Source organism: Mauremys mutica, chromosome 15, assembly GCF_020497125.1.
Source record: "Mauremys mutica isolate MM-2020 ecotype Southern chromosome 15, ASM2049712v1, whole genome shotgun sequence".
Taxonomy (NCBI): domain Eukaryota; kingdom Metazoa; phylum Chordata; order Testudines; family Geoemydidae; genus Mauremys; species Mauremys mutica.
This window is the reverse complement of record NC_059086.1, coordinates 2,042,813-2,055,004: the sequence shown is the minus strand read 5'-3', so window position 1 is coordinate 2,055,004 and position 12,192 is coordinate 2,042,813. Positions and strand designations below refer to the sequence as shown.

At 69.9% G+C, this 12,192-nt stretch overlaps 1 protein-coding gene across 4 annotated transcripts; it reads left to right on the top strand.

The window, feature by feature from the left end:
* Positions 1 to 2,519: 2,519 nt before the first annotated feature.
* Positions 2,520 to 11,891, top strand: LOC123349798 (UDP-GlcNAc:betaGal beta-1,3-N-acetylglucosaminyltransferase 8-like). Of its 4 annotated transcripts, none has more exons than XM_044987980.1 (3): positions 2,520 to 2,883; positions 7,662 to 7,757; positions 10,473 to 11,891. In XM_044987980.1, the coding sequence occupies exon 3, from the start codon at positions 10,488 to 10,490 to the stop codon at positions 11,697 to 11,699; it is 1,212 nt and encodes a 403-aa protein (XP_044843915.1). In that variant the 5' UTR covers positions 2,520 to 2,883; positions 7,662 to 7,757; positions 10,473 to 10,487; the 3' UTR covers positions 11,700 to 11,891. The 4 variants fall into 4 exon arrangements, with proteins under 4 accessions (XP_044843915.1, XP_044843916.1, XP_044843917.1 ...); XM_044987981.1 differs by lacking the exon at positions 2,520 to 2,883 and adding an exon at positions 5,245 to 5,375; XM_044987982.1 differs by lacking the exon at positions 2,520 to 2,883 and adding an exon at positions 7,011 to 7,158.
* The last annotated feature ends 301 nt before the right edge of the window (positions 11,892 to 12,192 follow it).

Sequence of the window (12,192 nt, the reverse complement as noted above, 5' to 3'; positions counted from 1 at the left end):
TGAAACAAACAGCCCCTCCCCCCCCCCCCGTTCAGGCCACCTTCAGCCCGGGGAGAAGCGACAGCCGCCATCCCCCCTTCCTGTTTGAGGGCGGGCGGGTGGGCAGAGAGCCGGACGCGCCTTCATATGCCTAGTGGGAGGCTGTCGCGCCCGCGTCTCCCCCTCTTCCGCCCGCAGGCCTGTCCCATCGCCGCCTCCCTCCCGGCCTGCCTGGCGTTCCTCCGCCAGCCGGGGGGCCCGGGATGGGGGGCAGCTCATTGGACCCACTTCCGCTGGGGGGAGAGGCGCTTGGGAGCCTCCCGGCGCGCTGGACGGGCCCCACAGAAGAGCTCCAAAGCGCGTCCACCACCAGCTCTGACCTCCCCTCCGTGTCCCTCCGGCCGGGTACGGCGCCGGTCCCTGGTGCCCGTCGCCCGGGCATGTCGTCTCCCGACACGGCGCCTGGGGCGAAGCGGCTCTCGCCAGCCCAGTGCCAGCGGCAGCGGGTGCCGCGTGATGTGTCCGTGTTGCTCTGCCCCCGAGGGAGGCCGTTAGCCCCGGGGAAGCTTCTGTTCCCTCTTAGCTTTTGTCTCAGGCGTCAGCTGCCCGCGAAGCTGCTGGGTGTGGGGTGCCTGGCGCCCGCGTGCTGAGCCTGCCGCAGGCCTGGGGGTGGGGGGGGGGTTGAAAGCCCTTGGGTGCGTTTGGGGTTTGAGTGGAGGAGCCTGGAGCGTGGCCAGCTGCTCGCGCCCGGGGGAAAGGGGCTGGCACGGTCCTGCCGCTCGTTCTGCGGCCGTGTCTGAGCCTCACCCGTACGACCCACCCGCACCCCTCACGAGCCAGGGGAGGGGGACCCTGGGCCCAGCAAGGACTGATTTGTTCCTAGTCATCTAATGAGTCCGTTCTTGAGCAGGGGCCAGAACCCAGGAGTCCTGGCTCCTGCGTTTCCCGCCTGCTCTAACCACTAGACTCCACTGCTCTCTTCTGGGGAGAGGACCCAGGAGTCCTGGCTCCCAGCCCCCCGCTCTAATCACTAGACCCCACTCCCCTCCCAGAGCCGGGGAGGGAACCCAGGAGTCCTGCTGCCCAGCCCCCGGCGCTAACCAGCAAAGCCAGAACTGGACCCCGCTGGCTCCCGCTGACGGGCTGGTTATTTTTAGCAGCAGGTTCGTGGTTCAAACCCCGTTATCGCCTCCGGGCGCCTGTCTGGCCGCGACCCCGGCCGGGGGCGACCGCTGCCCTCCCGGTGCCTCGGCCACAGGCCTCGTAACCCCCCGCGCTGCCGGCTGCCGAAGGTGGGGCCCGGGGGGGGGGGGTCCCCGGGGTCGCCGGCCTCGCCTCGCCGCCCCGGGGGGGGGGGGCTGCCGGGTGGTCCCCGCCTGGAGCTGCTGTCACCCGGGGCGGGGCCTTCGCCCAGCGGCCCCTGGCAGGACGGGGTTTGGCGGAAGCCCTGGAGGGCCGGGGCGGCCCCACGGTCCAGCTGGCCCGGGGTCCAGGCTCCGAGCGCGGCCGGCGCCGGCTGCTGCCGAGCGACTGACCGGACCCGGCCGTTCCCGAGTGACCCAGCCCCGCCTGGGGCCGGCCGACCTCGGGGCCACCCAGGGCGGGGGGCTGCGTCCCGCCCAGCTGGGCTACGGGCCATGCAGGGACCCGCCCCCCAGGGACTGATCTCAGGCCCCGCGTCCCCCGGCGAGGAGTTCCGCAGGGTCCGTCCCGCCTTCGCCCTATGGTCAACCTGCCGCCGCCGGTTCGCGGCGCCGGGTGCCCCGGTGGGCGTGTGAGGCGAAGTAACACGTCCCCACTCGCTTTCTCCGCCCCCTTCGCGGTCTCACAGCCCCGGCCCTGCTCCTTGGGCGAGGGTCGGTCCCGCCGGCTGCTTTCCGGGGGGCCGATCGCACATGGCCACGGGCCGGGGGCAGGAGCCGCTGTGTAGCCGGGGGAGGGGGGGGGGGCTCGGCGGCGGGGCCCGGAGGAGACTCTCCCGGCTCCCTGGATGGAAAACCCGGATCTCTCCCGGCCCCGCCTGAAACGTGTCCAGACAAAGGGGCGGCAGGCGGCGGCCACGGGCCTGCTCGGGCAGGTGCCTCGCTCGGGGGCTGGAACGGGGCGGGGCTGAGAGCCGGGCTGTGACGGGAGCCGCGTCGCGGGTGGGGGCAGCGCCCCGGGTGGGTTTCTGGCGCTCGGCCCCCCGGGCTGTGACGGGAGCCGCGTCGCGGGTGGGGGCAGCGCCCCGGGTGGGTTTCTGGCGCTCGCCGGAGCCGGGGTGTGACGGGAGCCGCATCGCGGGTGGGGGCAGTGCCCCGGGTGGGTTTCTGGCGCTTGGCGGAGCCGGGCTGTGACGGGAGCCGCGTCGCGGGTGGGGGCAGCGCCCCGGGTGGGTTTCTGGCGCTCGGCCCCCCGGGCTGTGACGGGAGCCGCGTCGCGGGTGGGGGCAGCGCCCCGGGTGGGTTTCTGGCGCTCGCCGGAGCCGGGCTGTGACGGGAGCCGCGTCGCGGGTGGGGGCAGCGCCCCGGGTGGGTTTCTGGCGCTCGCCGGAGCCGGCCGGGGACGGAGCGTTTCCTGCAGAGCCTGGAGCCGCTTCAGCTTGATGAATATTTGATGGGAGCTGAAAGCGGCCGCGGAGCTTTGCTGACGGGCTCCGCCCTCCGCTGCCTGCGCGGGCGGGTCTGGCCGGTCATTTCAGGGCTGGGGCGGCGCTTGGCCGTTTCCTCCCCGCGGGCCGGGGCTGGTTTCGCGTCCCGAGGTCGGGGTGTGACTCGGCGGGGAGCCGGGTGCGTCTGGAGCAGCAGAAACCGCCAGGCTCCCTGCGGCCGCTGAGACACCGACACGGGCCCCAGGGAGCGTCGCCCGGCCCGGGGCGGGAGCCTGGAAGAGCAGAACCGGCGGGCGGAGCCGAACCGCCCCGAGGTGAGAGCGGGGCCGGGCCGGGGGCTGCTCCTGCTGGTGGCCCGGGGCTTGCAGCCCCCCGGGGCTGAGGTTGGCCCAGCCGGGAGTTGAGACGCGTCTTCCAGGGGAGCCGGGGCGGGTTCTCGGGCGGGAGCTCGGGGGCTGCCAGCCCGGGAAGGAGCCTCTGGCCGGGCCGCAGGTGGGAGTCGATAAACCCGGAGGGAAAACGAGGCCCGGCCTGCGCCCCTCACCGTGGGCTCCTGGCGGCCTTTGGCGGGGGCAGAAACAACCCCCCTGCCCCGCAGGCCTGGCCCTCGCCTGCTGCCGGGGAGGTGTCCCGGGCCGGGCCGGGGGAGCTCGGCCCTTGCGCCGGCTGGAGGCTGGTGAGAGACGGGGGGAGGAGCTGCCCCCCCAGCCACACCCCAAAGCTTCCCATTGAATCCCCCCCCCCGCCCAGCTGAGCAGCAGACTTGGGTTAGCCCTGCTGGGGGGGGGGGAGAGACCTGCTCCCCAGCCCCCCCCCAGTGCTGGCACCCCAGGGCTGCACCAGCATCCCTACAGCCCCCCCAGCTCTGCCGGTGCCCCTCACTCCCGACCCGCAGCCCCTGCTAGCCCAGCTCTCGGTTCCCCCCCCCAGCTCTGCCGGTGCCCCTCACTCCCGATGCGCAGCCCAGGGCTGCTGGGGGGGGGGGCAGTTTCCTACCGGAGCTCTGCTGGCCTGTGCCCTGGGGGTGGCCTCCGTGTTCCTGGGGAGGGGCTGGTCTCAGCTTGTGCCCCCGGGGCAGGGGATTGCGCTAAGAAAAGGCTGGGGGTTAAATTCAGGCTCTGGAGGCTGTAAAACAGGAATCGGGGGTGTGGGGGGGAGAGGGAATCCAGCCAAGTGCCCTGGGCCAGGTTACGTTCGGAAAAGGGGGGATTTGGGGGTGTCGGTGAAAAGGGGGCAGCGTGGAGGGAGGTTCCCGCTCTGCCTGTGGCAGTTACAGGCCCCGTCACCGGCGTGTCTGACCGATTCCCCCCCCCCCAGCCCCTCAGGCTGTTGTGCCCATTGTACAGATGGGGCACTGAGGCGCAGGCAGAGTAACGGGCAGATTCTCCACAGTCCTGGGGGGGCCCGGGGGGGGGGACCGGGAGCAGCAGACCCAAGGGGGGAAGTTCTCCGAGCCTCCAGCGAAGGGGCCCAGGCGCTTGGGAAGGCGTCGTGGTGGGTGGCGTGAAAAGCAGCCCAGAGGGGGGAGGCTGGAGTCAGGTGGCAGGAGATCCCGTAACGCCCGGGCGGCCGGTCCTGCCCCGGGCCGGGCTGCGGAGCCACCGTGTCGGGGCAACTTGACACCTGAACTGAAAACGTCTTTGGTTCCGCGCCGGAGAGGAAGGCGGCGGGCGAACGCGCCGGGCTGAGGCGCTGTCTAGCCGCCGGGTTTGTGCCTCGGCTTCGCAGGGGGTCAGTTGTGTCCAGGCTAATTCCGGAACAAACAGAAACTGCCCCCCCCCGCCCCCAGCCCGTGAAATTGTCTGATCGTGTCCCGGGAGAGGCTGGGAAGGGGTCACTCAGGAGCCCCCCTGCTCTGCTCTGGGGCACCTGGCGCTGGCAGGACACTGGGCTGGATGGACCTTTGGTCTGAGCCGGGGCCGTTTCTATTCACTGGCCCCAGCTGGGTGCTCCGCCCGGGTCAGAACGTGCCAGGAAATAGTCCTGAGCCAGCGCGTCTGAACGTGCGGCCCCTGCGCTCCCCGGCCGGTTCCCACCAGCTCGGCCTGACCGGGCTCCACCAGAACGAGCCGATCCCGAAGCCTCCCGGGTTTGTGACCTCGGCAGGGATGTGGTGCCAAGGGACCCCCCGGCCCCGCCCCCCCAGAATGAGCTCCCAGCCCCCCGGGCAGCTCCCGGGGCTGTGACGCTCCCCGGCCGGCTGCTGAGCTCGGATTGTCTATTCGCAGGGACCGGACTCGGGCCGTCGCTAACCCCGCGAGGGGAGGGGCTGCCCCAGGCGGGGAGGGAACCCTGGGTTGAGCCGCGCAAGGTACCACGGAGCGAACGGCTTGTCCCGGTTCAGGGCCTTGCACCTGGATTTCTGCTCCGGGCTGGCTCCCACCCGCAGGCGGCCGGTCCTAGCCGGGGCAGAGACCCGTGTCTGTCTGTCTGGCCGGCCCCCTGCCTGGGCCGCTATTCCCAGAGCCAGCGCGGGGTGACTGTGACCACCCGCTTCTTCCTAAGCAAGCGCGTTTTATCCATAAGGTAAAAGCACGAGAGAGAGAACCAGGCAGAGACACCCCCCCCCCCAACGCCCATCTCCACAAAGGCTCCGGTCAGTGTGTCCCCCCCCCGCCCCCCGGTCGTTCGCTGGATCAGAACAAAGCCCGGAGCCCGGTTAACTCCCCCCCCCCCGCCCCAGACTGCAGTGGGACTCCGAGCGGCCAGTCGCTCCACAGGGCGGACAGCGGCAGGAATCTCATCTCAGCCCAACCCGCCGCGGCTGCATGGCGAGGCGCCGGTCAGGAAGCTCCGGGCTTGTTCGGTGGCTCCAGGAGCGGCTGGAAGAGCCGCTGCCCGACGCTCCCGGAGCCGGGGAAAGGAGCCAGGGGGGAGGGGCCGGGCCGGGCCGGGCGCTCGGGGGGGGGGCGGCGGCTGGTGGTGCCTTGACGAAGCTGCTCATTGCCGGGAGGTGCCCGCCGGGGGGGAAGCCACGGGGGGGCCAGGGCGGTGCGAACCTCCTCTCCCGGCGGAGCCGCAGCCCCGGGCAGGGGGAGGCAGGCGCTGGGCCGGGGCCCGACCGACCGGCGCTCTGGCCACGTGGGCGGCAGGGCCGGGGATGCTGAGTCGGGCTACGGCGCTCACCGGGGCCCTGCAGCGGAGCCCAGGCTCTGGGACCCCCATCGCCCCACAGCCCGAGGCAGCAGCTGCTGCCTGCGCCGGGCGTGGCCGGGCGAGAGCGTCCGCCCTTGGGGCCAGCGCCTCAGGGCGGCTGGTAACGCCCCAGGGCCCGTCGTGGGCTGACAACCGAGTCAGCTGAACTCAGTGGGTGAGGATGGTCCCGGCGATGCTCTCGCGGCCCGACCCGGCCCCGGTGCCAGCAGCCGCCCGGCCCCCCCCGGGCTGGGCCCGCTTGCAGCTGCTCCCACGTTCCCGGGGGCTGGGCCGGTGACACGCTTGGGCCGTGAGCGTCTCTCATTCGGGCCCGTCGGCGGCTCGTCCCAGGGTCCCGCTTCCGCGCAGCTCAGCCCCAGTTCGGCAGTTCCCCCTCGGCCCGGGCTCCGGGCTCGTGAGCTGGGGCCGCGCTGGGGGAAGCCCCCTCGTGACCCTTAGCGCCGGGGTCCTGCCCTCAGTCCCGCCGGGCTCTCGCCAGGGTCAGCAGCCGCAGCTCGGCTCCGGCGCTGCTCAGCCGCAGATCTGCGGGGGCGGTCGGGGGGAGCTCAGCAGCATTGGGCCCATTTGTACAGATGGGAAAACTGAGGCCCTTCCCCTCCATTAACCACCCGCTGTCTGGGGGGCTGGTATGTTACAAGGCGCACTGGGGGCGGGAAGGGAACACGCCGCGTTACCGGAGACACGAGCAGCGCACGCGTCCGATCACACCTGAAAGCCCCGCTCCGGCCTGGCCCCGGGGCGTGACTTGGCGGGAGGAATCACCGGGGGTCTCAGTCCCGCTGCAGCAAAGGGGGCGTCCGGCAAAGCGACGAGGGGCCGGCGGGGGCAGCTAGACGAGTGTAACGACCCCCGCCCCCCCCCCCCCCCCCGGCTGGTGGGTACCCGGGGGGCTCGGCCCGGGCATGGGGGCAGCAGGCGACCACAAGGCAGAGGGTGGCGCCGCCCGCGGCGGGGCAGGGCCGGGTCGGGCTCTGGGGGCAGAGTCGGGCTAAGGGCAGGATTTAGCCCAGCGCCATCGGCCGCAGGGGGCTGCTTGGCGCGTTCGTCTGAGAGCCAGACGGGGCTCGGGTGCGGCCGCGGAGCGGGGCCCGGGGGCCGTTTGCCGGGAGGCTGCGTGGCCGGATCCGGGCGCTCAGGCCGTGTCCACGTGGAGGAAGGGGGTTAAGGGAGAAGTGAACCCGAAAGGCCGCGGGCGGCTCGGGGCAGCGCGCGGCCGGTTCGTGGCCAAGGCCCGGCCTGGCGCGCGGGGGGGCGGGGGGGGGTCAGTGACTCGGAGGGTTGGAAACGGGACTTTTGTGCTGGGCAAGAGACGTGGATGCGGCAGGAGGCGCGGGAGACGCCGGCTGAGGCCGCGGGAAGAGGGAAACCAGCCGGGGGCGGCTGCCGGGGAGCCCGGCGGGGACCACGCTGGAGCTGAGGCTGAATCACCGACGGTGCGTGGCCGGGGCGCGGTCCTGCTACGTGCCCAGGCCGGCCCCGCACGGGCTGGTGCAGCGAGGGCGGCACACGGGGGGTTCTGGGTTTCTCTGGGGCCGGGCTGTCCCCTGCACCCGCCCCGCCGCGTTTGTCTGAGCACCTCGGGGCAGCGACCCCCGAGTGAGCGGCTGGAGCCAGGCCGAGGCCACTGGCCCCGGGGAGGGGGGACAGCCGGGGAGCTGGGCGGGGCGGCAGGCGGCAGGGTGGGTGACGTTGGCCAAGTGGAAGGCAGGGACCAGGGGAATCTCGCTCCCCGGTTAAATGCTGCCTGGCTTCGTGTGCTCCACAGCTCAGCCTGGGGCCGTGAGAGCACCATGGGCTCCTCATCCCCTGCCATCCCCCCCTTTCCTCCTCCGCCCGTTCCTCGGACGCCCCTTCGGCATCATCCCCGGCCTGCCTGTGCCAGGAGGGCGCCTCAGGAAATGTTTATAATCTTTTGTTCCTGTGGTTCTCTCCCCAGCATCGAGATGCAGCCAGCTCTGGGGTGGAACGTGGCCGCACGTCGCCAAGCTAGAAAGAGTCCCGCTGCCCGTGGGGACTGATAGCGTCCATGCAGGTGAGAGACCCACCAGTCCTCCGAGCCCTGTCTCCTAACCACCCCCTCGCGGTGGGGCTGGGATGCTTATAAGACACACATGGGAGCTTTCTCGGGGGAAAAGGCAACACGCCGTGGTTAATGGGCACCAACTTATATGGGCTCCTGGGGCTTTAGCCCCAGGAATATTCACAGTCAGGGGCTCTGCTCCAGCAATATTTGGAGCTAGGTTTCTCCCCTGCTCTGGGCTGCCGACAGCCGCTGGGAGCCCAGAGCCTTTTAAATCCCAGCCACGGCTGGGAGTCAGAGGGCTCTGGGCTGCCCGCTGCGGCTGGGAGCCCAGAGCCCTCTGATTCCCGGCCGCGGCTGAGATTTAAAAGGCTCTGGGCTCCCCGTGGTTGCAGGCAGCCCAGAGCCCTCTGTCTCCCGGCCGCCGCTGGGATTTAAAGGGCTCTGGGCTCCCCGCGGCTGCCAGCAGCCCAGATCCCTTTGAATCTCAGCCCCTGGCCGCTGATTGCCCCCTCCCCAGACCCCTGCCCCAACTGCCCCCCCGGACCCCCACCCCCTATCTAAGCACCACTGGTCCTTGTCCCCGATTACCCCCTCCCGAGACCCCTGCCCCTAACTGCCCCTTGGGACCTCAGCCCCTATCTAAGCCTCCCTTCTCCTTGTCCCCAACTGCCCCCTCATGAGACCCCACCCAACTTCCCCCCAGGACCCTCCTACCTGTCCCCTGATAAACCTCCTGGACTCCCATGCCTATCCAATTGCTGCCTGTCCCCTGACTGCCCCTCCGAACCTCTGCCCCATCCAACCCCCCCTGCTCCTTGTCCCTTGACTGCCCCCCGGAACCCCCTACCCCTTCTCCAACCCCCAAACCGCTTACTGTGCCACTCAGACCAGCGTGTCTGGCTCCGTGCAGCTCCAGACAGTTGCTGCCATGCTCCCCCATGGAGCCCACAGCCCTCTCCCACCCCCAGCACCTGCCTTCCAGATTTGAACACCTCAAAATTCAGGAGTGCTCAAGCTCGGTTTGGGCAGCTTTTACTTCATTTCTCCCAAATCAGTTTCCCCTGCAAGGTGCCAACTGAAGGTGTTGGAGAACAGAGAGATCGGGTGGCCTCCTAATGCCTGGAAAAGAGACAAAGGCCCGAGGAGGGAGTGTCAGTGCCTGTGCGGACTTCTGGGAAGTGCACGGTGTGGAAGGGGATGCTGGGATGCTTTGGAACAACTCCATACAAAGCCAGTCAGGACTCTGGGGGAGCCTCCTCTCTCGGAGCAGACTGTCTCCAGGGCAAGAAGCTTACACCTTCCTGGGTCTGACCTCGGAGCATTCAGCCCTTCCACACCGTGCACTTTCCACAGCGAGTCTGCCCAGGCGGGTCCTGGGGCAACCAGAGGGCCCTGCACCCCAACTCCGCAGTCAGATGTGACTCTCAGCCAGACAGTAAAACAGAAGGTTTATTAGATGACGGGAACACAGTTTAAACAGAGCTTGTTGGTACAGAAAACAGAACCCCTCTGTCAGGTCCATCTTGGGGGGTGGGGAGCCCAGAACCAAGTTCTGAGTCTCTCCCCATTTCCCCAGCCAGCTCCAAACTGACACTCCCTCCTCTGGCCTCTGTGTCTCTTCCGGACAGGGAGGCCACCTGATCTTTGTCCCCAACACCTTCAGTTGGCATCTTGCAGGGGAAACTGAGGCACCCACACAGTATTCAGAGAAAATATTAAGAACATTCCCACTTCATCACAACAGGTGCAACAAAATATAATACTGTATATTGAAGTAGGCAAGTGCTGCTTCTGACTTTCCACTTTTAATTGACCCTTGTAATCTTGTGGCACTGACGCGTTGTAGCTTCATTTTATATCGGCTTACAGGGCGGGAGCGGGGGGGCACCACCATTTTGGGCTCCACCAAAAATTATACCAACCTGCTGCCTATGCTGGAGATACAACAATTAGCATATGCATGTAAACACACACACACGGTCCCGCCAGTCAATGTTCCAGACTCCGGCGCGCACTCGCGCACACCCACCCAGTCCGGCTCAATCTAGTGGCCAGCTCCGTTGCTCCCAGGCAGGGAGAGCCGGGCCCGTCGGTCGTGACACGATGCTCCGGGGAAGCCTTGGCAGGACCAAGTTTCCTGGCGTGCCCCCCCCCCCCCCCCAGCGTTTACACAGTGATTTTCCTTCAGCGGGAGCAGAGAGTTTTGGAGCGTCGGGCTGTGATCAGTGGTTTGACGAGGGCTCGTTTTCTGACATTCTCCTTCTCATCCCTTACCTGGTTCTTTCAGCGAGTCACCCCCGGCGGGATTTGAGCGCAGCTCCCTGGGCCCCGAGCCGTCCGGCTGCCCCCCTCCGACAGCCGCGGCCTTCAGGTTCCCCCTCAACACCCCTTCCTGTCGCCCAAACCGGCGTTCGGTCACGCGCCGTGTGAACGGGAACAGCGAGTTCAGTGCAGAAGAAAAACCACCCGGGGCTGCTGGTCCCTATTTAACACGCTGAACCTGCAGCCAAGGGGTGACCCCCCCCCCCCCCCCGGCCCGTCACTGCCTGGAAATCAGCCCAGAGCCCGAGCGCTGCTGGTGGCCCCCGAGGCCGCTCCGAGCTGCTGGTCAAAAGGGGGGGGGCTGGGCCGAGCCCACCTCCGGGCGCGAGTCTCTCGTTAGTCCGTAGCCTTCATGGTAAACGACACAAAACCCCACCAGCCCCTCCCCCTCCTCCCTTGCAGGCCCCGTGATGGACCATGACGGGGGCCAAGCTGCTGACGGTGGCGTTGGCCCTGCTGACGCTGCTGGCCCTCAAGGCCTACATGGACTGGAGCCTGGAGCAGCCCGAGGGCCTGCCCCCCCCTGAGCCCGCCGGGCCCACCCCCGCCGACCCGCTGGCCGAGCCGCTGGGGGACGACCCGGCGGGGCTGCTGCTCCGGCTCAACGCCTCGCTGCAGCGGCTGCGCGGCGCCGTGCCCGAGGCGGACGCCTACTGGAACCGCCAGCAGCACCGGCTCCTCCGGGCGCTGGCGGGGGGCCCGGCCAACGGCACGCGGGGCTGCGGGGACGGGCCGGCCGCGGCGGCCGAGATCAGGGACTTCGCCTCGTACCCGGAGCCGCACCGGCGCTTCGTGCTCCACGCCGGGTGCCGCCGCTTCCCGCTGCTGCTCAACCAGCCCCGCAAGTGCGCCGGCAACCGGACCTTCCTGCTGCTGGCCATCAAATCGGAGCCGGGCAACTTCGCTGCCCGCCAGGCCGTGCGCGAGACCTGGGGCCGGGAGGGGGAGCCCGGCGGGCGGCCGGTGCGCACCGTCTTCCTGATGGGCGCGGCCCACGGCCCGCACCAGCCCGACCTGCGGCGCCTGGTGGCCTCCGAGAGCCGGGCCTACGGCGACGTCCTGGCGTGGGACTTCGAGGACACGTTCTTCAACCTGAGCCTCAAGGACGTCCTGTTCCTGGGCTGGGCGCGGGCGCACTGCCCCGCCGCCCGCTTCGTGCTCAAGGGCGACGACGACGTCTTCATCAACACGCCGCGGGTGCTGGCCTTCCTGGGGGCGCTGCCGGGGCGCCGGGCCCGGGTGCTCTACACCGGGCAGGTCATGGCCGACGCCGCCCCCTTCCGCCAGGCCAGCAGCAAGTACTACATCCCCGAGTCCTTCTACGCCGGCCCCTACCCGGCCTACGCCGGCGGCGGCGGCTACGTCTTCTCGGGCCGCCTGGTCCCGGCCCTCCTCGTGGTGGCCCAGCACGTGGCCTTGTACCCCATCGACGACGTCTACGCCGGGCTGTGCTTCCAGGCGCTGGGGGTGCGGGCCGAGGCCCACCCCGAGTTCCAGACCTTCGACATCGCCGAGAAGGACCGGGCCGACCCCTGCGCGCACCGCGAGCTGCTGCTGGTGCATCGCCGCAGCCCCCAGCAGACCCTGCGGCTGTGGCGGCAGCTGCGGGACCCCGAGCTGAAATGCTGACGGGGCGGCGGGGGCTCCGGCAGGGCAGGAGAACGGAAACGGGGGCTCGGCTCTGCGCCGCCAGAACCGCCACTTCCCCCCCGCTCCGAGCCGGGCGCAGGGCCATGGACGCGGGCGGGAGCCCTGTGCGCCCGGGGCGGGGGGCACTGCTGTGTCGTTCCCGGAGGGGCCATTAAAGAGTGTCTGGCCGGACTGCGGTCTCGCTGCTTGGCGGGGGGGGGGGGGGGGGAATGGTGCCCGGCCCCGCCCTGTGCAATTCCCCTCTGCCCCCACCCTGGCCAGCCACCCAGTGCAGCAGACCTGGCTGCGGAGGGAGCCCGGGGCTGCGGGTCGGGAGTGAGGGGCACCGGCAGGGCTTGGGGGGGATTTGTGGCTGTGGGGGCAGGTCTGGCTGCTGGTCCCTGGTATGAACTAGTCTCGCTCCGGCCCAGGGCAAACCTTCCCCATGTGCCCCCTGGATGTCACCCCCCCCCCGCTAGCGCCCCCTGGAGGC